Source organism: Heptranchias perlo, chromosome 17 (genome assembly GCF_035084215.1).
Source record: "Heptranchias perlo isolate sHepPer1 chromosome 17, sHepPer1.hap1, whole genome shotgun sequence".
Taxonomy (NCBI): domain Eukaryota; kingdom Metazoa; phylum Chordata; class Chondrichthyes; order Hexanchiformes; family Hexanchidae; genus Heptranchias; species Heptranchias perlo.
Window position 1 is genome coordinate 23,019,759 of NC_090341.1, and position 25,847 is coordinate 23,045,605.

General features: G+C 40.8%; 1 protein-coding gene across 2 annotated transcripts; it reads right to left on the bottom strand.

The window, feature by feature from the left end:
- LOC137334168 (caspase recruitment domain-containing protein 19-like) lies at positions 1 to 24,264 on the bottom strand. 2 transcript variants are annotated; one of them, XM_067998729.1, is made up of 7 exons: positions 24,030 to 24,264; positions 16,830 to 16,966; positions 12,008 to 12,161; positions 11,236 to 11,304; positions 9,235 to 9,306; positions 6,662 to 6,734; positions 1 to 5,370 (listed from the first exon to the last, which is right to left on the bottom strand). In XM_067998729.1, exons 1-7 carry the CDS (start codon positions 24,034 to 24,036, stop codon positions 5,328 to 5,330), a joined length of 555 nt encoding a protein of 184 aa, XP_067854830.1. In that variant the 5' UTR covers positions 24,037 to 24,264; the 3' UTR covers positions 1 to 5,327. The 2 variants fall into 2 exon arrangements, with proteins under 2 accessions (XP_067854830.1, XP_067854829.1); XM_067998728.1 differs by having other exon boundaries at positions 1 to 6,734; positions 24,030 to 24,260.
- Positions 24,265 to 25,847: the final 1,583 nt, after the last annotated feature.

The window sequence follows — 25,847 nt, forward strand, 5'->3', positions numbered from 1 at the left end:
TTTTTTTAAAGTTTTTATTTTGCAGTTTTAACCCATACAATGACATGATACAAGTGAGTACATGAAGAAAAAAAAATAGAATTACAAAAAATGAATATATATCAACTCAAAATCATACTATACAAGGCACAAAATTAAAGGTGGAGGCCATGCAATCCTGACAGAACGTATAAACAATACCTGGTCAAGGACGTCACAAGCAGAAATAAAAGAAAATAGAGTAATAGTAGGTTGGGGTGCTTAAATCTTGAGTGACATTTAACATTTTCCATGCATCCACTAGCAAGTGGCACAATATCCAAGCCATGAATCAGGGAAAGAACTGACCAAGGGGAAGAAACCAGGGAACCAGGAAAGATACAAATAAATAATGAATGGGTGAGTGCAGTACGTTGTTAAGGAGTGTTCTAGTATTCATTTGCAGCAAACAGTCGCTAAGTTATTTGTACTGAGGAACAAATAGATGGTCACAGCACCATAATATAAACTATGTTTTCTTTTTAATACTATGGGGATCAATAACTGCCAATAAGAAATTGATTGAATTTCTGTAACCCCAAACAGAAAAACTGTACTTCTAATGTGATATATTTAAATCCAAAAAGGGCCAGAAAAGTAAAACTACAACCCTGAGTTTTAATGTCACAGAGACTGCAATTCTACCTCTTTGGGATAAATATTAAGAGAAAAAGGGAAACATTACACAATTTTCACTTGCTGAATTTTGTAGCATCAAATGATTCCTCTTCGTAATTCATACAGTTGGCTTTCAGATTCATAAAAAGTGTCGTAAATCAAGCTGAACGTTTACTGAAGGCAGATTAATCCAGCAACAAAACAACAAACCTGGTTCAGAATAATCTGATAATTTACATCTAATTCTGTAAAGTGAGAATACAAGAAGGGAGTTTGTACATAGCAAAATGGCATGTAAGAGCAGAACCCTCTACAGTAAAACAATTCCTAGAGAAATATGCATGGTACTGCACAGTTATATTAGAGAAATTGATTAAACCCTTCAAAGCCATATTCTCTAAAAAAAAAACTCACATTAATTGGAAAATGTCTCTTGCATATGATCTAGAATGCACTGCCTTGCAGGATGGTGGAAGCAGATTCAATAGTAACTTTCAAAAGGGAATTGGATATATTCTTGAAAAGGAAATTTTTTTTAGGGCTACAGGGAAAGAGCAAGGGAGAGGACCTAATTGGATAGCTCTTAGAAAGAGCCAGCACCGGCACAAATGACCTCCTTCTATGCTGTATAATTCTATGATGCATAGAATCTGCAGCATAGAAACAGGCCATTTGGCCCAACTGGTCTATGCTGGTATTTATAATCCACACAAGCTTCTTCCTCTTCCCAGCCTGCCTCCATATCCCTCTATTCCCTTCTCCACCAAACACGCATCAAGCCTCCCCTTAAATGCAACAATGCTATCTGTTTCAACTATTCCATGTGGTAGTGAGTTCCATTCTCACCAATCACTCTGTAAAGAAATTCCTCCTAAATTCTTTTTTTGATCTGTTAGTGGCTATCTTATATTTATGACCTCTTGTTCTGGACTCACCCACAAGTGAAAACCTTTTCTCCACATCCACCCTGTCGAACCACTTCGTAATTTTGAAGACCTCTATTAGGTCTTCTCTTCGTCCTCTCTTTTCCAGAGCTTTTGCTCCAGCCTGCTTAATCTTTCCAAATAGTTGCATCCTCTCAATTCTGGTAACATTCTTGTCAATCTATTCTGCATTTTCTCCACTGCTTCAATATCCTTTTTGTAGTATGGAGACCAGAACTGCACCCAGTACACCAAGTGTAGTCCAACCAAGATTCTATATAAATTTAACATTATCTCCCTGCTTTTGTATTCTATTCCTCTAGAAATTAACCCCAGTACGTTGTTTGCACTCTTCATGGCCTTATCAACTTGTGTTGCTATTTTTAGTGATTTATGTATCTTAAACAAATCTTTTCTAAGATCTACATAATATTCCTACAGCATGGCTGGTCTTGTTCGATGCAAATCTGGTTATAGTCCAGGATTTTCTGTTTTTCCCCATTGTGTGTACCAGAGACTAACTGTAATTATTTTGTGAGCAGCTGAAGCAAGATAAATTGCACTATTCATGCAAACTTTTGGAAAAATGAAGCCTGAATCCAGAACCAGGGCCTGACTTGGTATCAGAGTGCAGAGCTGAGAGATTCCCTGGAGGCGATAGTTTCATCCGCTACTTTGTAGTCAGTTCAGGCCTGATTTACGCTCCACAAGTGTAGCGTTGGTGTGAAGCCAAAATCTCCTTGCACCAATGTTAACCTGGTAGTTTGAATGCAACATAAATGACCTTTCCGGAGGAAGAACCCTTCCTCCATTTTTAATCTTTTTTCTCAATCCTTCAGTCTCCCCACTCCGAACACTGGGTTAAATTTCAACTCCCTCCATTTGGCGGAAACGGGGGAGGTAGCGGAGTTAAAATGGAGGTGGTAGACTTACCACCCCATTCCCAATCTGCTGCCATTTTTTCCAGGGCCTTCTGCTGGGTGGGAGCCTCAGTTACCAATGCAAATTGAGCGTGACGTTACCTCCCGGACCATCTTTCTCCCGGCCAGGTTGGCCTCCTGACCGCCCGGTATTGTGCAAGCCTGGAGTCGGCGAGTTGCATCAGGACACCATTTTGCACTTGCAGCCCGTAGCGTAAATGGTAATGAGGCCCAGCCTTTGAAATGGACCAGCCCTCCCACCGGCACTATCGGCCAGCTGCCCACTAGTTAAAATCTGCCTTACTGTCCCTGAGCTGAGAAGTAAGGCAGGTCATCTGCTTCTAGGACACCAATAATGCAGTTCTCCAACTAGCCAATTAGAAAAGACAAGGACAGCCTGAATTTACTTGCCTGATGGGGAAGTGGCTCACAGTTCCTTGCTCTGCCTTCCCCTATCATCGACAGCCTACTGACATTAAGAACTGTCTATTTGAGAACATCTGAATACAAATTGTCTTTTCTCATTGCACAAGACAGGCAATGATACACCAATAAGCTATATCACCAGGAACAGAGAAAGCTCTTTGATTGCTGAATCAATCAGGGAACTATAGATGAAAAATGGTGAAAGCTGACAATGAATTGTTGGGATCACGTTCAGCCAATGGTAAAAACAACCAGCCAAGAGAATGTCATTGGAAGAAGCTTTGGTGCATAGACCACGAAGCATCCTAGAGATTAAATATGAATCTAAGTTAAAAATAAGATATAGCGCACAGAATAAATTGCTATCACAAGTCCAAGCACACTGTGATTAAATTTTTTTCAATGATATATATATATATATATATCATAATTGCCCTTAAACTAAAGTTTGTTTTCCAACTGGAGTGTTCCACTATTTTCAATAGAGAGTGAATGTGGATATAATACTGTACACAAGGCTTGTTGACAAACATCTATTTATTGCTAATTGTTAATGATTATAATGGAGCTTGCCTTTCTATCTCTGCTAAAAGTACAAAAAATTAAATAAATCCTGAAGTGACATTGTACAAATTTACACACACCAGGCTCTGCATTCACTTCATTTTTAAACAGATTAACGTAACACTCTTAATTCACATAGTTCATGATTTTGTAATTTTTTCCCACCTGATGCAAGCAAGTTCATGAGTACTAGTTTGCACAGCACCGGACATGATGACATCATTCAAGTTGCTCATTCCATTCTGCAAGGCTTGAGGTATCAATTTAAAGAGAGGAGCTCAATGATTTTCATTTTGTTGCAAACGTAGCAGTTGGCACAGAAATAGAGGCCAAGCCAAATGATGCTGGAGATTTGCCTCTAAATGACTATAATAGCACTAGTGTCAAGGATTCCATTTATGGTGGAATGCTCCTTTAAAGAAACTTGGGAGCACAATGCAAGACAGATACTGCCAAATATATCACACTGATGGGTTTATGACTGGTGTGTTATGTGTCTTGCTTAATGCTGTTGGAATTAGTTTCCCAATGTTACTGTGTATTCCTCAAATTCCTCCTACTCATGTATTGCTGGATAGTTTTCCTGCCTTGCTACTCTGTGTCTCTTTCATCTTTATTCATTATTGAGCATGAACCCTCTAATTCTCAATACTCTGTTTCTTTAACAGGTTTTCTGCCTCACTGATGTTTCTTTGGTCCATTTTCTCTTTTACCAATCTCTACATTAAACAATGAACACAAAGGAACTCTCCTCTCCCTCTGTATGCCATAGTGTTAATCACATCCTATTGCCAAGCACCTCTCCTTGCATAGCATAATACATCACAAAAAAGTGACGGTATGGTAAGGAAGAAATATGCATTAGGATAGCAGTTCAAACTTTATGTCTTATAGTTTCTGCTTCCTGATGTGTATCCCTTGTTCAAGTCAGGTGAGAGGGGAACTGTAGGTTCCATGAGAAATGCCAGACAGATAAAGTACCTACTAGCTGGAGATCTCGCTGTTTCCAAATGATCAAATGTGGCAGTATAAATTCCCTGAAGTTATAAAGGCCAAGAACCGAAGTTTCTTACAACTTATAGCTCAGAGTGAGACCACTGTGTAACCACATCCTTAAACAGGATGTTAGTCAACCGAAACAAGCATTTGTAAACAAGCTTTACAAATTCTACCAGTCTGCCACCTACCTAAAATTACTGGTACTACAAAGGAAATATTTCTAACACTTTAATCCTATAAAATGAGGGTGCTTCGTTTGACAACAAGTTATGATTTTGACCCAAGAATGCTTACCATTAGATACATTTATAATGGTAATAACATGAAAACTGCTGAATAGACAGACTCCAAATGTCCTGCATTTAATTGCAGGAACATAATGAAATTTTCAGCTGCAAATATAAATACTAAATTATTTGTTAATGGGAAAGTATGTCAGATAGCTGCTCAAACCACTCAAAATGTGGGTCTCAACTTCCTGCTTCCTGACGTATATCATCTATTAAGTAACGAGAGGGAACAGTTTCAAGAAAATCATCAGACAGATGAAGTGTCTACTAGTTCCAGTTTCAAGACACTCAGTTTCAAAAAGATCAATAATGTTTTCTCATCAGATAAACTAGCATTATTTACAGTTTTGTAATTGTAAGCCTTCAATCCTCTTCCTGTTTTCAAATACTGCTGTGCCAAGATTCAAGTTGCTGATAAGCAGGACAGTGATTGTAATGAACGATAATGGTAAACCAAGCTAATCTGCTGCAATCTAACATCTTTTAAAAACAATTTAATGTAGAATCACAGCAGGTTCAACTGTTTCACTGCTGACCTTATAAGTAAAGGTGCTGGTAACTATCAGCAGTCAGGACCTCATTGTAGCAGGGTCTGGTGAGGTTACTTTCTTTCTAGAAGTGAGAAAATCAGTAACAAAAGGGTTTCAGCATTTGAGAGAAAGAACCGTTAGAATTGATAAATTAGCAAATGGACAGATACGTTATTATAGATATAAAAATGCCTCTTCAAACTATTTATTTCTGTCCAGGCTCAAGTTGACAATGGAGAATGGTAGTACCAGGCATAAAGTCAAGTAGGTACTGTATGGGTAGGTCAGTGCCATGCTGCTAGACCTCAGAGACTAAACTCCAAGTGGCATTCTCATTCTCCACACATTCAATTAAGGCCTCTCGTAGCTGATTATTTTGTGCCTCTATCCACCAAGAGTCTAGACTATCTAATGCTGCCAGTATACTGCATTCAAATCAGTAGCAAGGTGCCAAGATCTTTGGTTTTCCTGTGCTAAAAAAGCAGCTTAACATTGATGGTTTTTCTTCAATCTTTGGTCGTATTGATGTATGCAAGAGCACCTCTCGTGGTGGCCTCACATTGGTTTCGCACAGCCACACTGTAACTGCAATCACTGTGAATTTGGTCTTCTACTTTTTTTTAAAGCTCAAGTGGTACAACTTATTATCATTTGCTGATAGAACTGCCAACTCTTTTTTATATATAATCAGTAAAACAAAAATACACCAGTAGCACGAAATCACTCCAGCTATCTGTTTGAGCAGCTTTGCATGGAGCTCTGCTATCATCCCCTCCACTCATAGCTACAAGCGGCCAGTATACATTCATACACCATCGTTGCTTTAATAGTCCTGGCACTGCACTTGCAGCACCAGTATAATTATAGTTTTAAACTAATCTGGGACAATCTCAAGAGCTCTCAGTAAGAGGCAACATTCATTACAAATCCCTGAACGCTTGGATCCTTTTTTCTGTTGCGGGTCAGTGAACTATCCAAAACTACTGGTTTAAATCTTAGTTACTTTCATTAAAAAGGATGGATAGCTGAATACCTGTTTTTGCTTATTAGCTGCCGGCAATGTATGGGCACAGGAGGTAAAAGCCACATGCTTTTTTTGATATTGTAGATTATACCATTGTCTTCTGATATTATTTGAGGTTTTGGCCCACATAAGTGGTGAAAGGCAGTAATAATATTTTTGGCAAGTGCATTTACTTTAAATACAAATACATAAACATAACTATCTTTGGTATCGGCAGAAGAACTGTCCTGTAAAATGAAAGTGTATGTATTCCCAGTCGTTTGTTGATGAGGCAGACATGCTAGGCATTGACGTGCTCTACTTTCATTAGTTCCTCGTTGTTTGGTCTTCAAAGTACGCTAACAAGTACCTTCTAGCTCGTCTTCCAACACCAAGGGCAGAGAATCCTAATATCTTCTTTGCAGAACTTTCAAATTTAGCATCTGCAGATAGAATTATAAATAAATCACTATGCAATATCAATTTCAAATATGGAAATAGCTAGTCTGACTGCTAACTTTAAAGTATAAATTTTCTGAACCATTGATAAATAAAATTAATAATTTATATTTGTCATAAATCCTTAAACTAGATCAAAAGAAATTGATCTGGGGTCAATGCATAAGCAGTCATGAGTGAAATTACTGAAAAACATTTTCTTACATGCTGTTAGTGGCTCAACCTCACTGCCTTCAATTGAATGAGATCTGGGTACATGGTGTCTTTCAACACAAAACTAATGTTATTATATTGCCTTATCGTTATTAATTTTGGACTTCCGTTCAACTGTGTAAATGTAGCTAAAATCATTGATGATCAGATAGATTGCAACCAAACAACTTTATGAAATATAGTCTTATCACATTTTAACCTAATTTGTAGGTTTGCTTCCCACCACTATATATTGAACAAGAAAAAAGACTTTTCAAAAATGACTGGCAGCCCAAACTATAGATCAAGTTTTGACCTGGTGTTATGGCAGGAGAGCATCATAATGTAACTTTCCTGACCTTTTGAGTTCATGCATCACCATCAGCAACAACCAATGAAATATATGTGACAAGAGAATAAACAGTGCCATTGACCCCTTCTGAACACAGTTCACAAAATGGCTGTAAAACTTTAAATTACATACAATTAATTGTTTCCTTCCCCACATCCATTACCAAGACCACTTTCTTCCACCTTTGCAACATCACTTGCCTCCACTCCTACCTCACCCCACTGCCCCTTTATCGCCTCAGGGCTTGACTTCTCAAATGTACTACTAGTCAGCCTCTACTCTCCACAAATTACAATTCATTCACAAAATCCTGTGTACCCATCAGCCCTGTCCTTGCCAGGCTACACTGGCACAGGTGCCCCAGCAAATTGATATTAAGACCCTTGTCCTTTTTACATACCTCCATGGTCTCACCCCACCGTACCTCAGCAATGTGCTCCGGCCATGCAACTCTGAATGCACTCTCTGCTCCTCCAACAGTAGTTTACTTTTCAATCTCTGCTTCCTCTACTCCACCACTGGCAGTTAATCATTCATCCATTGTGTTCCTGTGCTTTAGAACTCCCTCTCTAATTCCTTCCAACTTGCCACCTCCCATCATTGCTTTCAAAAGCAATCTAAAACTGCTTATTTTTTACTATTCTTTTAGCTCCACCCCTCAGTCTTTTTGTTTTTCCTTCCTGCTGTCTCTGCTCTGCTTTTTCCCTCTGCTCCAGTGTTTTGCTATGTCTTTCATTATGTGCGGAACTCTGTATTGCCTGGTACAGGGCATTACTGTTCATGTCTGCAATGTTACTTATTGCCCTTTACTGGCACTAGAAATACAGATACATACCAACTCTGGTATTTCAATTGAACTAGTTTTTAAACATACTTCAAATGTATGTAAAATTTGCACTAACGTATAATAGGCATACTGTTGTGATTGAACAATTAATAGCACACTATTTAATGTATGACAAAAAGTAGACCCTGCATCATTTCCCTAGTCCATCGGTGGACCGTCACTCATCTCCTTCTAGAATGTGCCTTTGCAAAGAAGGTCTGGAGAGAGATGCAGTGGTATCTGTCCAGGTTCGTCACGAGAAGTTCAGTAACACAGGACTCTGTGCTCTACGGGCTGTTCCCGGGGACGCACACCGAGACGGACATCAACTGCTGCTGGAAGACCATCAACTCGGTGAAAGACGCCCTTTGGTCTGTCCGAAATTCGCTGGTCTTCCAGTGCAAGGAGCTGTCCTCGACCGAGTGTTGCAGATTGGCACATTCCAAGGTCCAGGACTACGTGCTCAGGGACGCACTGAGGCTGGGTGCGGCCGCCGCAAAGGCCCTGTGGGGAAAGGCAACCGTTTAGAGCCTTCCCGCCATTGTATACCGAGGGGCTGCAATCAGGGAAAAACCCCCTCGGGCAGAATGTAAAATTCAGTTGATGTGATGTACCTGTAATATACCTGTAATCAATAATCTGTATTGAGTGTAATGCAATGAGGCACCCTAGAGTGTCATGAACTGTAATTATGTACAATGTGTTCATTGAACTGTACTTGATGTAACCTGCAAATTGTATAATCTGTATTGTGTACGTTTGAAATGTGATATGACAACTGTATTGTATGTATTGTTGTAAATTTTATGAATAAAGTATATATTTTTTTTAAAATCGGTGTGAAGTTAGGAATTCCCTTTATAGCATTTAAATACACACAAATCGGTGGTTTCACAAAGATAATGTAGTGGCAAAAAGAGGTTTACTCACACTCATATAGCTGGAGATACTCAAATATAAGGCAGTGTAGCTTCACAAAAACTTCAGACTTTTCTGCAATCTGTGTAAATCTAACCACTAAAAGTAAAATCTTTACGTATGGAGACTATGGGGCAGACATGACATTCTGACATTAGTTTAATTCACATTTTCTTCACTCATTATACACTCTTACCTTCTTCACAGTAGTACAAAAGGAAAGCCAATCCTGCTGCAACACTAAAGCAAGCCAGAAAAAACACCGGACCTGAAAATGAATGCAACATTCAATGACACACAATTTACTGCAGATTGTAGATTAAGAGCTAGTCATGTACCAGTTGCATGACCACTTTAGTCAAACGAGTTAATCATAAGCCAGGTTCGAGAAAGCAAACAAGAGCTCTGAAGCCTAAGGCTTGCATTAACATATCCATGCCTTTGGCTTATATAAGCTTTGCAGTTAATGGAAGCAGAATATTTTTTACTATATATATATATATATATATATATATGGAATACATTTAGGATCTCCTGGTCCACATGTTATCTAAAGTCAGAATTGAAAACATTTTCAAAAAATACAATATAAATGAATTAGATTTATTTGAATGTATTCAGTCTGAATGTTGGAACAGTATGTCAGTGCTTCAATCCACTGTACCACAGAACGTGTACATGCATGTACACTCTACGCTTCTTTGTACAGTAAGTTACTGATCTAAGCAGTGCTACTGAGAAGGGAGCAGCACTGCATGGGGACCACGGACTTCTCCAACAGAGGCAAGAACAGGCCATCTCAGGCACTCTCAAGCATCTCTTAGAGGCTGACTTACTACAAACACTGGCAGAATTCTGGGAGCTTGCTGTTTGCCTGTTCTATTAGCTTGAAAATGGCCAATAGCACAGGGTAGTCCAAAGAGAGGAAGAGAAAGTTGATTTTAAAATAGCAGTTTGGGGGCACAGAGGGAAATTGATTACTCAGCCTAAAATGCCAATAGGAAATGGACATATGGATTACATGTAAACATAAGACTGTGGCTGAATAACACCCAAAGCTGGCTGCGGCATTAGCTCATTAAATGTCACAGTTTAGCTTTATAAAACAGATTATTGTAACTGCAGTGTTAGGTAGAGTTAAATGTCAGTAATCTGCGATTCTTTTAAATCCTCCTCTCCCATCCAGAACAGACAAAACCAGCCAGGAATTTCCATTAAAAAAAAGGATGGGAAAGAGTTAACCACTTGCGTATGAGTCAAGTTAAAAAAAAAACAGCCTTGTGGCTGTTTTCTACATGGTGGTAGAAGATCCACCATCAAAGAAATTGAAATTTCTCCAGAAATGCAGAATGTGACTCATTCTGCATTTTAGCTGTGGTGAATCAATGTTCTGTTTGAAAAGGGTGGCTCCAAATTCACCCTGGCTCTTACATTCTTGCTTTTTTCCATTATGGAAAATAGGTTGCAGTGGACTTTTGAGACACATTTTCAGCCTTAAAGTGATTAAGATCAGGTGCACAACATTCCAGACACAGCAAACCAACATGAATCTGATGAGATGATCAGCAAAACAAGCACAATGCATTAAATTAAGTATTTATTACATACCAGCAATATTTTTAATACTATCCTCTTTATTGAATACACTTCAAGTATCCAACAAAAAGTTGTCACTTATGAAAGTGCAATCAAATGGTTGAAATTTATTAATAGTCAAAAGCAAAACAGAGAAACTGGTCAAAAATCTAAGGCTTCTTTCACCAACAGCTGCCATACAATATGGACAGTCCACTGTGGGTAGCACATATGGTTCAATCCGGCACTGGGCTCAATGGTGGAATATGAAGGGGTCAGTGTCCAGCACTCCCGCATAATCTCACTTCACATCTAAACACTGTAGCACTATGAAAGGATGACTCCAATTGCTGCACAGACTTTAACATTGACATAGTTGTTGGTGAGATGAAACCTTAAAAAGGACAGAGGTGTAAATTTACTTTATTTTACATAATGAATCCATATAGTTTCAGTACACAAAAATCATTTTTGTAAGCTTTCCCTTCGTGAAATATGAATTTTAACGCAACACAAATGTCAATAAAAGGCAGTAATTATATAAAGCTCAGAGTGTTCTTACACATTTTTGTATCAACTGCTTATTTTGCTCTTAAAAAACTGTACTTTAAAAATAAATTACCCCTGTTATTGAGTATGTATTTCTCCCTGTTGTGGATATCCATGTCAACTCCCACGGATCCTGTTGTTTCTGTGAAAGAAAGTAATGCAGTTACTATTTAGTTTCACTTTTCTGCACTGTGTAAACTAACACAATCTAAAGGGGTGCTTATTAGGACAGATTAAGATGTCATGCACTCAAAAAGATTGCTTATATTGGTCTTTGGCATGCACCATGCAAGACTTTGAAGGAGAATCATCTTGACAAAAAAATTGTTTGGCAAACTTGTTTTTTGTTTTGGGGAGGGAAGTGACCAGATGTGCATCACTTTCGTCATGACAAAGTCACACACAAGTGAAATGATAATAAGGTAGATTTTCCTCTTCAACCTGGGTGATAATCTGAGGCAGTGGATTGCCCAGTCTTTATAGAGCCCGCCCAACTTTCATTCCATTGAAATCAACCAAACCCATTGCGGTGCCTAACCAATGTCCACATCTCCCCACTTGCACGTCACTGGATAGTGATTAAGACTAAATGCAGACCTCCAACTGCACACATTATTATTACTGGAGTATCGCAAAAGAGCATCACGTCACCAGAAAATGACTGTGGTTAGCACATTCTTGTTTACATCAAAATTAACACGGATGTGGTTCATGGCGTTTGTGTGATACAGATAATATTGTCTTGTATAAGTAACTCATGTTGACTGTTAGAGCTTGCATAAAATCCAGTATTACAAGTGAAAAGAACCACTTTATTTAATAGTTTCATGAAGTTGAAAACTTACTGGCCAGATATTTGCTTGGCAGGTTTCCATATATCTGTGCATCATTTGTCTCCAAAGCATTATAGAATTCCTTACAGGCTCTGTTGTTCTTGTTTTGCAGATGAAGGAGGAGCTCAGATATTCTAATGCACACTGGAGTTTTTAGATTCCTGAACTGTAGGAAGAAAATGCAAGGTTCAGAGTGAATAAGACCAGATGGGCAACACATCAGGACAAATACTAATTTACCTTCATTTGTCATGACCAGGAGTGTGTCTTTTATCTTAACGGTGTCAGCCATGGCTCAGTGGTAGCACTCTTGCCTAGTCAGTAGGTTGTGGGTTCACAATCCCACTCCAGGAACTTGAGCACAAAATCTAGACCAGCACTCCACTGCAGTACTGAGAGAGTGCTGCACTATCGGAGGTGATGTCTTTCGGATGAGGAGTTAAACTGAGGACCCATCTGCCCTCTTAGGTGGACGTAATAGATCCCAAGGCACCATGGGAACCCATGAAGAAGAGCAGGGGAGTTCTCCCCTGGCCAATATTTATCCCTCAACCAACATCACAGATGATCTGGTCATTATCACATTGCTGTTTGTGGGACCTTGCTGTGCACAATTAGCTGCCGTATTTCCTACATTACAACAGTGACTACACTTCAAGAGTACTTCATTGGCTGTAAAGCGCTTTGGGAAGTCCTGAGGTCGTGAAAGACATTGTACAATGCAAGTCTTTCTTTTTAATTTTCAGCTGTGTCCTGATATTTAATTTGGCAAAATGAAAGTTAAGGATTGTTCACATTCTTGTGACTGCATCATTGATATATGCAGTGCCATCTGTAAGAGTAGTTGTGGTCAAACTGTCATTATCCAGTTAATTTCTTGGTCAATATTTTGCTGACGGATTTTCAGAAACCTTGCTAACTTTTAAAAACCCTAATAAACAAGGTAATCAATAAAGAACTCCACAACAGAAGGAGGCATAGTGATCAAAAGGTGCTAAAATCAAAAGCAATTGCTCCCTGTTGCAGAGTTTAATGTACCTTTTTATTTATGCTGAAAAATGAACAGAGCTCTAACAACAGAGCTCTAACTAGGCAGTTATCACCAGTTAATGTAGATTTTGGAAGACTACTGTTGGCCAGGTAACCTGAGATTCCCAGCTGCTGACACACAGGCAAAAGCAACTTAACACTACCTTAATTGAAGAACATTGAAAAGATGTTATTTGTACAGATAAGAAACTCTAATTTTAAATGGAGTAATTCATGGGTCATATTGTCAGAAGTAATGCTTTAATCTTGATAAGCTAGGTTCTTACAAATGAAAGTTTTGTCTTTGTTTTCAAAAGTCAAGAGCAGGTAGAGTCAGACAGTTCATTCAGAAACTCAGAGGACTAGAAAGAAAAAGATGTCAGTACATATAGTATTACGTTGTGTTCAAAACAGAGTTGACAACAGTAGTCCAACATTTGAGATAAATTAAAAGGTATAAGCCTGTAACAAAGGTTATCCTTAGAGCAGCACTAACAGAGGATATTTAAATTGTACCAAAATATAAGGCCATTGTTAAATGTTTTTCATTATGAAATTCAACTTCTTTATCTATGGTGACTCATCTCAGGTCAAAACCCAGATTGCAGAAGTCTGGACTCAAACATAATTCATATTCGAGCAATCATTTTAATAGCTGGGGTGTACTGTGATTTATCCAGTTCTTCTGTGCTACCTGCTTCAGGAAACACTTTTTTTTTAACTAGTACTCTGTTTATCATTTTCACCATATTTGTAAATAATAGATTGTTATAAGATTCTCATTTGGAATTTGCCCTAATGCTAAGGGAGTTCAGGTTGTTAGCACTCATTTAAAAGAACCTCGGCAGCAATTATAGTGGGGTGAAAAGTAGATACCTCATAAGTATTTGTTTAAAACAGATGACACAGAACATTTAAGAAGGCACCCAAAGAATATGATTAATACAATATAGTTAGTACATTGAGTTACATCGAAACTACAGCTCAGAAACAGGCCATTCGGCCTAACTGGTCTGTGCCGGCATTTATGCTACACACGGGCCTCTTCCCTCCCTAATTCATCTAACCCTATCAGCATACCCTTTTATTCCTTTCTCCCTCATGTGCTTATCTAGCTTCCTCTTAAATGCACCTATGCTATTTGCCTCAACTACTCTTTATGGTAGTACGTTCCACATTCTTACCACTCTCTTTGGGTAAAGAAGTTTCTCCTGAATTCCCTATTGGATTTATTAGCGACTATTTTATATTTATAACCTCTAGTTTTGGACTCCCCCACAAGTGGAAACATTTTCTCTACGTCTACCCTATTAAACCCTATCATTATCTTAAAGACTTCTATCAGGTCACCCCTTAGCCTTCTCTTTTATGGAGAAAAGAACCCAGCCTGCTCAGCCTTTCCTGATAAGGATATCCTCTAAGTTCTGGTATCATCCTTGTGAATCTTTTTTACACCATCTCCAAAGCCTCTATATCCTTTCTATAATATGGAGACCAGAACTGTGCACAATACTCCAAGTGCGGTCTAACCAAGGTTCTATACAAGTTTAACATAACTTCTTTGCTTTTCAATTCTATCCCTATAGAAATGAACCCTAGTGCTTGATTTGCATTTTTTAATGGCCTTATTAACCTGTGTTGTAACTTTTAGTGATTTGTGTATCTGTACCCCTAGATCCTTTTGCTCTTCTATCCCGTTTAGACTCTTATTATCCAAGCAATATGTGGCCTCCTTATTCTTCCTACCAAAATGCACCACCTCACACTATATTGAAATTAATTTTCCAATTACACACCCATTCTGCAAGTTTATTAATGTCCTCTTGCATTTTGACGCATTCTTCCTTTGTATTAGCTACACCCCCCCCCCCCCCCCCCCACAATTTGGTGTCGTCCACAAATTTTGAAATTGTACTTCTGATTCCTGAATCCAAATCGTCAATGTAAACTGTAACAACAGTTCTGGCTGATTGGGCTGTGGAGCTGTATGCTCGGCTATGTTTCCATTTGTGATCTTCACACAACGACTTACCAATCAGAGAGAGTGATCGTTGGCCACTCATATCTCCTAGTTGCCAGCAGTAGACATGGGAATGGTGAGGGTTAAGAAGGAGGCTGTGCAATAAGTTAGAGAAGCGACTGTGAATTTCTTTTCCAGCCTTTTCCTCATCACTTTCACTAATTGGTTACATTTTCCCTTCTTTCCCGACCCCCTCCTCAACAACTGAACATATGTCAACGCTCACAGTAACAAGATACCACATTCTTACCCTTCAAAATTTTGTTCAATGCGGATAAATGTTAAAGTTATACATTTTGGAAAAAAAACATGAAAAAGTGGTCCCTGGACAGATTCTAAACAGAGTGGAGGAACAGAGAGGCCGAGGGAAGCAGATAAATAAATCTTTAAAGGTGTGCAGGTTGAAAAGGCCATAAAAAAAGCAAATGGGATTCCTGGTTTGATTTTTTTAATTCATTCATGGGATGTGGGGGTCACTGGCAAGACCAGCATTTATTGCCCATCCCTAAATGCCCTTCAGAAGGTGGTGGTGAGCCGCCTTCTTGAACCGCTGCAGTCCGTGTGGTGAAGGTACTCCCACAGTGCTGTTAGGTAGGGAGTTCCAGGATTTTGACCCAACGACGATGAAAGAACAGCACTGAATATAAAAGCAAGAAAGTGAAGTTGAATTTCCACAGGACATTAGGCCTCAGTTGGAGTACTGCGTGCAGTTCTGGGTACTCCGTTATAGGAATGTTGTTAAAGCCAAAGGAAGGTCGCAGTGAAGATTCATTAGAATGATACTGGGAATGAAGAGTTGAGAAGGCTTGGAAAATTGTGGATTTTTTCACTGGAACAGAAAAGGCTAAGAAAGGAATCAAATGGAAGTTTTCAAAATTATGGAAGGTTTTGAGTAGGTAAATAGTGAAAGTAAAAAGCAAAATATTGCAAGAACAGAAAATGCTGGAAACATTTAGCCGGTCAGTCTGTAGAGGGAACAGATAAGTGAATGTTTTAGAACGCAAGAGTCTACACCTGAAACATTAACTTGACTGTTCTGTCCACCAATGCTGACTGACTTACTAAGTGTTTCCAGTATTTTCTATAAATAGTGAAAGATTGTTTTCACCGGCTGGTGAATCAGTACAAGACACGGGTTTAGCACTAGAAGAACAAAGGGGGAAGTTGGAAGAATTTTTTCACACAGGGTTATTAGAATACGGAACATTTCACCACAAGAGGCTAATGAGGCATGGACTAATATCAATTAAAAGAGAATTAGATACGTCTTTGAAAAGCAAGAAAATAAAAGGATCCAGCAAAAGGGCCAAGTAATGAATTAGATTAGATAGCTCCAGTTGAAGTGTTAGCTGAAGTGTGAGCAACAGCACAGACACAATGGCCCAAACAGCCACCGTATGATGCTGCAATCTCTATGATTCTCCCCCTCTTTCAGTTCCATCACACCATGCCCTATTCCCTGGCCTGTTCCTGTCCTCTTACAAAGCTGCTTGAAACCAGCCAGAAGGTGGTGACAAAAAGTGTTATGGGTTGATTCACCTTCTGATTTTCCCTCCCTGCATCACCACCCCTGACAATGTGAGAGTCACGGAGAGTTTAGGGATGCAAATTCCTCTACAAACCTCTGCAGGAGGTGATGTGTTGTGCCATTGGCCCACCACTGTACTTTAAAAAATAATTATTGAGATCAAAATATACATTCACCAGTAAGACGACAAAAAGATTTAAGGGTTATAAACTTGCATGTTATGGCATGTAGTAACTTTACATATGCACTTCTCCTACCATTTCAGCTTCTGTATTATTCAGAATTTGGGGGTAGATTCTGTACAGGTGAAGAACAATTTTGTCCACCAGCTTCTCGTTGAGCGTACCTTCATTTGTTAGAAACTGTGTGTCCTTTTCCAGCCGATTGCAGTAGTCTGTAAAATACCACAACATCAGCATACGACTGCATGGTATCATTTAATAAATCAGAGTTACATTTAGCATGTTGCTGATAAACGGTTCAGTGTCCTAGTAAGCCTGGATGTCTGGTGGGAGAGCGGGGAGATTGTTCTGTGTTATGCAATGTATCCACTATACCCCCATATACTGCTGTGAACTGTGGTAAACAAATACTGAAAACTCTAGAACTTTCATTGTTCACTATTTCATTTCCGATAAACCCACTTAATTACAACTACTCGGGCAACCTCACAGATTGCGATAAAATGGGAGTTTTTATAAAGCGAAAAGCAATTCAACTTCCACACAAGGCTAACAAACACCAGAGATGACTGGAAACGGGTTTGACTTTTTTTTTAGGCACATTGACCAACAAACCCAATCAGATTACATAGAATTACATAGAGGAGAATTTTAATCCCTCCACAACAGCCGGGAGATCGGGGGGGGGGTAAAATGTGAAACCCGACTCTGACCAGCTGCAAACGCGCTTACTTCCGGTTTTACCGTGGTGGGTTAGGGGGCGTTCGAGTAACCTGCTCTGGCGAGGCGAATCCGGCATTATATAATATGTAAATGAGGCTCTGTTCCTCAGATTTTTTTAAATATTCGTTCATGGGATGTGGGGGTCGCTGGCAAGGCCAGCATTTATTGCCCATCCCTAATTGCCCTTGAGAAGGTGGTGGTGAGCCGCCCACAGTGCTGTTGGGAAGCGAGTTCCAGGATTTTGACCCAGCGACGATGAAGGAACGGCGATATATTTCCAAGTCGGGATGGCGTGTTACTTGGAGGGGAACGTGCAAGTGGTGTTGTTACCATGTGCCTGCTGCTCTTGTCCTTCTAGGTGGTAGTTCTAAGTGGTGGAGGTCGCGGGTTTGGGAGGTGCTGTCGAAGAAGCCTTGGCGAGTTGCTGCAGTGCATCCTGTGGATGGTACACACTGCAGCCACAGTGCGCTGGTGGTGAAGGGAGTGAATGTTTAGGGTGGTGGATGGGGTGCCAATCAAGCGGGCTGCTTTGTCCTGGATGGTGTTGAGCTTCTTGAGTGTTGTTGGAGCTGCATTTTGGCAGCCATTTAAATTTAACGGTTGCAGGCCGGGTTTCCCAGGGCTCGGGAGGAGCAGGAATGCTTCCCCGGTCCCTCAAGCACATCTTCTGCCACAATCTCTCCCTCCCCGCGCTCGGCTGACCCCCCGCCACCCACCTTCACCGTGTGATCTGCCGACTCTCTGCCGACCCCCCCGACGGTCTCTCCTTTCTCCCCCCGCCCCCCCCCGATCTCTCCCTCCCTCTTCGCTGCCATGCTCCGAGCCCTCCACCAATCCCCGATCTTCTCGACTGCCGTTGACCGACCTCAGTGGTCCCAGGCTGCTGCCTTCTACAGCAGACTTTCCCGACCAACAGCCGGCAGCCTCTCAATCTGGCCAGCTGCCGGTTGGGAAACGGAGTTAAAAAATTCTAATGAGGTCCTGCCATTAAATTCAGCAGGACCTCTGCCTTCTCAGTATTTCCGGGATTCCTAGCAGCAAACATGCACCTCCTCAAAAATATTGGGACCATCGACTTTACAGCACAGAAACAGTCTCTTCTGCCCAACTGGTCGATGCCGGTGTTAATGTTCCCCATGAGCCTCCTCCCACCCTGCTTCATCTAACCCAATCAGCATATCCTTATATTCCTTTCTCCCTCATGTACTTATCTAACTTCGCCTTAAATGCATCCATGCTATTCGCCTCAACTACCCCATGTGGTAGCAAATTCCACATTCTAACCATTCTCTGGGTAAAGAAGTTTCTCCTGAATTCCTTACTGAATTTATTAGTGACTATCTTATATTTATGACCTCTAGTTTTGGACTAACCCACAGGTGGAAACATCTTCTACATCTACCCTATCAAACCCGTTCATAATTTTGAAGACCTCTATTAGGTTATCCCTCACCCTTCTCTTTTCCAAACAGCCCCAGCCTGTTCAGCCTTTCCTGATAGTTATAACCTCTCAGATCCTTGTAAATCTTTTTTACACCTTCTCCAGTGCCTCTATATCCTTTTTATAATAGAGACCAGAACTGTGCACAGTACTCCAAGTGTGGTCTAACCAAGACTCTATACAAGGTTAACATAACTTCTCTGCTTTTCAAGTGGGTACGGTAGCATTGTGGTTATGTTACTGGACTAGTAATCCAGAGACCTGGACTAGTAATCCAAAGCAGCTAGGGAATTTAAATTCAGTTAATTAAATAAAACCTGGAATAAAAAGCTAGTAATGGTGACTATGAAACGACTGGATTGTCGTAAAAACCCATCTGGGTCACTAATGCCCTTTAGGGAAGGAAACCTGCTGTCCTTACCTGGTCTGGCCTATATGTGACTCTTGATTCTTAACTGCCCTCTGAAATGGCCCGCTGATTTCAGGCAAAGGCGGCCACCTTCTCAAGGGCAATTAGGGATGGACAATAAATGTTGGCCTTGCCAGCGACACCCACATCCCATGAAAAAAAATTCTATTCCTCTAGAAATGAACCCCAGTGCTTGATTTGCCTTTTTTAATGGCCTTATTAACCTGCATCGCTACTTTTAGTGTTTTGTGTATCTGTACCCATAGATCCCTTTGCTCCTCTACCCCTTTTAGACTCTTATTTTCCAAAGAGTATGTGGTTTTTAGGCACATTGACCAACAAACCCAATCAGATTACATAGGTACATTCAGTGACAGCAATAGTCAGCCTGAAACTTGGCTCTACTTTCTTGCAGGCATTCTTCCTTCCACCTTGACAAAGGCTACTAAAGTCCCAACCACTTACACCGTCCATGCTTATCACTGGCAGCTGCTTATACAGGGCATTTGTCATCATCATAGACGTCAATTATAAAGGTGCTGCTTCAAACGTATGAAGTATGCCGACCATTTTGTGCATTTCAATACTTATCGATTTAAAAGCTCCGCTGATTTCAGGCAAAGTCAGGTCTTCAATCAGTTGTTTGCACTATTAACAGTTATGGGAGGCAGGCGGAAAGTGGAGACTTCAGGGAACTTCAATAAGCTGTTAACCGCAGGAGATATTTCATTGCTACAACCTTTTATGGTTTTACCGTTCATAGCGGGCAAATTGTGTTAGCACCAATGCGTCCACTTTTGCGGTGGGGACTGTAATGGGCTGAGATGCCTTTTGAACCTTTCTAAAGGCTTTCAGAAGTTTTGCCATTCTATTGTGACATTCCCCTTTAATTGATCCCACAATTTCAATGTCACACAATTTTCCACTCCCAACACTAGTGTGCTTTCTGCATATGTCCAAAACTACACCAGAATTATGATAATAAGCTGATCTCAGAAAGTTTGATGCAAATAACACGCTCTGATTTTTGTCAATTCAAAACCTATTTCTTTTGGACAAAGAGATAGAATTAGACTAGACATTGAGCAGCAACAGATGATGTGATCGAATGGAGAGCAATGGAGTCAAATCTGATTATGGCCTCAAAGTACATCCATAAAAAACATTTCCAAGCAGGAGTCCTTGGTAGTAATCAGCTGCGAGAACCCCAATATGTTTTCCCCTCCTTGATTCTGGTGTATTGGCCAATTGCAGTTTGTAGATTTATAGTCGAAGACCAGAGATACTGAAATTGTTTTCTCAAAATGTTCCCAGCATTTCTAACACTATTTTCCAATAGAGGATTGTTTTATTTTTTTAACATCTCCCATTTTAATTCACCATCTGACAAAAGCCACTGTACAAAATTACAATTTTTATGTTGCGTTTTGACAATAGTGTAAGAATATTGAAGGCTTCCGGCAGATTTGATTTGTGATGGTTTTGAATTGTAGCCTAAAAGTAGGTAGGTGGTGAGGCACAGCACTGTGGAAAAACCCAGGACAAATCCAGAAAATTTCTATTTACCATAAGTAGCGTGGCTTTCTGCCCAAATGCCATGATTTTGCATAAAAAGTCCGAGAGGCAGAGAAAATGCAGCTTTATGAGCAGATCTGAGTGATAACAAATCACTTGCTGCAACAAATTACTTGCCCTACCTTGAGATTGGAAAGTGGGCCGTGAAACTCTCCTGCTTACTATGCTGTTTAAGACAGTAATTAGCTATGGCCTACACACTAGGAAGATTCCAGATTACATCCCTGGCCTGTGCTCAATTAGCTAATTTCAGCCAGGATGGCAATAGGGGTGCTATCATTGGTATCAGTGTTTTAAGTTAGGGAGGAGTAAATTGGCCAATGTTCCCACTCCTGATTAATGTCTAGTGATTTTTGCTGGAAAGGCATGTGAGGACATCAGGAAAAGACAGGATTGCATTTGGCTTTGATTCCCCCAAAATGGCCTTTCTAAAACTCACTGTCTAGGCTCATGCATGAGGAATAGCCATTTGTGCAGTTAGCAAACATGAAATTGTATACATTCCTTCCAAATGCTGCTCCCTGCTACATGCATTCCTAAAACAATCTGGAAGCATATGCCCCAAGAAAATCTTGAATATTTTATTAAAAATAGTGCATTCTGGTTCATTGTAGTACACTTCATAGTTGATCGATTTTTAACCTAATAAAACATTTTGAGTCAGTGTGTGTGTGGTTGGTCACTACAGTACTTTGGATCAGATATTCAGGATTATAAGGGTAAAAGACACTCCCATAAGGACAGGATTGCAGCACACTACAAGTAGTTACAATGAAATTAAATGAGAGTTTAAATTTAATGCATCTCGCTATTTAACTGCTGTAAATCCATTCATATGTCATTGCTGCTGGCCAGAAGTTCACAGATTAATTGTAAAATATATGCAGGTTGAAAGCATATAATATGTAGGGTGCACTTAAAATAACTGCTGGTTGCTCCCATGGTACAGGTGTTGCCTCTGCACTGCCTAGCTCTTTGCAATATCCACAGCAACATTTCAGATACAAACCAACAGGGTCATTTTTTTGCCCAGCTGCTTTTAGTGCATTAGCAGGAGGCAGACAATGTGGATCACATGCGCTAACTCACCCACCACAGAGCTCGTCACAAGATCTCAGACAAGGCGCAGGCCTTGCTCTAGGTTGCATTGCAGTTCTGACTGAGGAAAGAGGAACAGTGTGATGGGGTCCACAATGCAGTCTGTACCTCCCACCCTTACACTACCTATCTCCCCTCCCCATTTCTGCTTCATTCACTGTCCTCTCCATTCCCCTTTCTCTTTTCTCTAACCCCCAGCCTTCTTCTCAACCTCCTCCACTTCCAATGCCTTGTTTACATTGGAAATGTTAGGAGCTGGAGATTCGTGGTAAAACACTGGCCTCCCTCCTTCCCAAACCTGAACAAACATTGACACATGGGGCAGCCCAGTAGGCAGACTGCCAGGCATTGGCTCACACTATCCCCACCCTGCTCCGGTACCAACTGCAGCACAGGGTGCAAGTCTCTCCCCCAATAAGTGGAGGTCGCTAACGGTCAAGTTTCTTACTTTCCAAAATCTACCCAAAACCAGTGCTTTTGTGGTTGAATGTTAAATAATCTCTGGGAAAATACTGCAATGAAGTGTCACAGGACCCCTGTCCCAATATGTGGCTCAGTTATCAAGCCCAAATACGAGTTCAGTACCTGGAAAATTATGAGCTGCTTTAAGCAAAATATTTTCACTTAAGGCTGGGTGAACAAGTGTTGCTGCACAATTATGAACACAGACTCCACAATATGCCCAGCACCCCCTTATTCCAGAGCCTGGAATGGAATCAGCTCAGTATGTACATTGCACAAACTTGCTGTGACACTACTTATTGCTGACGTATTGCCCAGACCACTAATAGTTCACACTCCAACTATTTGCTGCCTTAAGGAAAAAAAATGGACACACTTGCATACTGTGCCAGGCTGCTATGGCGTTTGGCAAGGTACCAGAGGGTGCCTGGTACTCATTGAACTGTACCCTAGCAAGGAAGGGAGAGGAAAAAATTTGCAGAAAACAGTGGGGGGGGGGGGTGTTGGAATAGGAATAAGAAAATGTAATATGTTTCTTTCATGGCGAATTTAAATTACTATTCACAATTCAGCCTGCTTCCTGTTTCCATGCACAATTCAGTTTTCAAAGGACTGGATAACCAGTTCAAATTCTTCCTGAATGGGTTCAAACCAATTTCTGTTAGACTCCATTGATTGAGAGTCTGCTCCCAGTTTGTGGAAACAGTAGATGCAGTGAAAACATAATTATACTCCTTAGCAGTTTTTCCATACTGGTTTGTGCACCTAATGCTTTCCAGATTACTTCAATAAACATGACTGAAACTATGGAACAGCTAGAAGTTTAAGGGACTGCCTTTTATATGGGAAAAAAAGAGCCAGCTATACCATTTTCCGATGTGTTCATTTACAGACCTACAAACACACATTGTAACCATGTTAAGAAAGTGTTAAGTAATCGAATTATCCATGTGGCCCGCACATATAGACGATTGTAATCTAGAAAGAGTTGTCTTTTAGTAACGTGAGCAGATTTGGATTGGAGGTGGAACTGGAATTGGCCTGGGTCGTCCACTCCTAGTCTTCATATGTATATAATGATGGCAAAATTAGCGTCAAAATGTAATCCAACGGCTCCTCGGACTCACGTTAAGATTTAATGCAAAGAGTATAGAAAGGTCGTTTTTTAAATTTTATAACTACACGAATAACCTGAAATTAGAGGACAGGCAGTGCCTGATCCAGTGCCTTTGGTTAGCTGGCTGCGCCCTGGCGCTTTATGTGGTGTCCGCCCAAATCATTCAAGGACAGGCTTTCAGAGCTGGGACCGTGGAACACAGGCAGCACTGAAAGGGGGAAAAGGCAAACAAAAAAAAAATCAAAACCAAACCATACAGATCGCGAGAAAGTAGCAAGGCGGCACCACGAGTGCAATGCTTGTCCCCCGCGTTGAGTTAAAATTATAAAACAACAAATGCAACGAGCCCCGTGCACAGCAGACGGCGGGCTGAAGGGTGTGCAACACCCGATCTGGCCCTCTTGAGTTCGGCCGCGCTTTTGACTGTCCCCTTGGGCAGTGTGCACTGACCTGACATGGCGCTGCTGCTCGGCTCCAACTCCTGACTTCCGCCTTTTCTTTCTCCTGTCAACAGAAACCTCACGGCCCGGCCCAGCCCCACCTCACGGTGTCGGGTTACAGACCGGGCTTAGACCGCGGCAGAGGGGACAGCTCCGGGACAAACGCTTCTACTCACGACACTCGCTCACAGCTGTTAACATCAGGAGTGAGACTAGCATCAAAAAAAAAAGTGAAATTATTGGCAAAACCGTTTAATTAAGTGGAAGTCACATTTTAAAAACAACATGACGAAGAATTGTCAGATGTGTATGTTCAGTGGGACGATGAATGAGGATGACATTTAAAGAACTGAACTGCGAGAGGCCGAATGAATGAGGTGTTGACACGGGTGGGGGCAATTCTCGATTTGGGCCGATATTGGGCGGGTAGTTGCTTGAAGAGGAAAGTAATAGTCGGGAAGGGGGGTTAAAATAAAAGGAAGAGAGATAGAGGAAAAATAAAGAGTAATGGAGTTACAAAAGAGATAGAAAGTTAGATGTTATGGTACAAAGTATGGTAAGGTGGATGAACTGAAGGTGTTGATAAACACATGGGAGTATGATATTGTTGCTGTCACAGAGACATGGTTGAGGGAGGGGCAAGACTGGCAGCTCAATATTCCGGGGTCCAGAATCTTCAGGCGAGACAGAGGGGGAGGTATAAGAGGAGGTGGGGTCGCAATATTAATTAAAGAATCAATTACTGCCATAAGGAGGGATGATATATTAGCAGGTTCCTCAAATGAGGCCATATGGGTGGAGCTTAAAAACAAAAAGGGGGCAAGCACTTTGATGGGAGTGTACGATAGACCCCCAAACAGTCAGGGGGAGATAGAGGAACAGATATGTAGGCAAATCTCAGAAAATTGTGCAAATAATAGGGTAATAATAGTGGGGGATTTCAACTTCCCCAATATTAACTGGGATACTCAGAGTGTAAAAGGCTTAGAGGGTACAAAATTCTTAACGTGCATCCAGGAGAGCTTTTTGAGCCAGCATGTAGAAAGTCCTACAAGAGAGGGGGCAGTACTGGACCTAATTCTAGGGAATGTGGCCGGCCAAGTGGAAGAAGTGCTAGTAGGTGAGCACTTTGGTGACAGTGACCATAGTTCGGTGAGATTTAAGGTGGTCATGGAAAAGGACAGGGAGGGGCCGGAAATAAAGGTTCTAAATTGGGGGAAGGCCGATTTTAATAGGATAAGGCAGGATCTGGCCAAAATGGACTGGGATCAGCTGCTTGTAGGAAAATCCGCATCGGAGCAATGGGAGTCTTTCAGAAGGGAGATTGAGACCATACAATGGCAACATGTTCCCGTAAAGGTCAAGGGTGGTTCCAAGAACTCCAGGGAACCTTGGATGTCAGGGGATATACGAGAATGGATTTGGAAAAAAAGGAGGGCTTTTGGCAGATACAAAAGGCTAAGGACGGAGGAAGCCCGAGAGGAGTACAAAAAGTGCAGGGGGATACTTAAAAAGGAAATTAGGAGATCAATGAGGGGCCATGAAAAAACACTGGCGAGCAAAATAAAGGAAAATCCTAAGATGTTTTATAAGTATATTAAGGGTAAGAGGATAACTAGGGAAAAAATAGGGCCCATTAGGGACAAAAATGGCAATCTGTGTGTGGAGCCGGCAGATGTAGGAGGGGTTCTAAATGAATTTTTTGCATCTGTTTTCACTATGGAGAAGGACGATGTAGACATAGAAATACGACAGGGGGACTGTGATATACTCGAACATATTAACATCGAGCGGGAGGAGGTATTGGCGGTTTTAGCAGGCCTAAAAA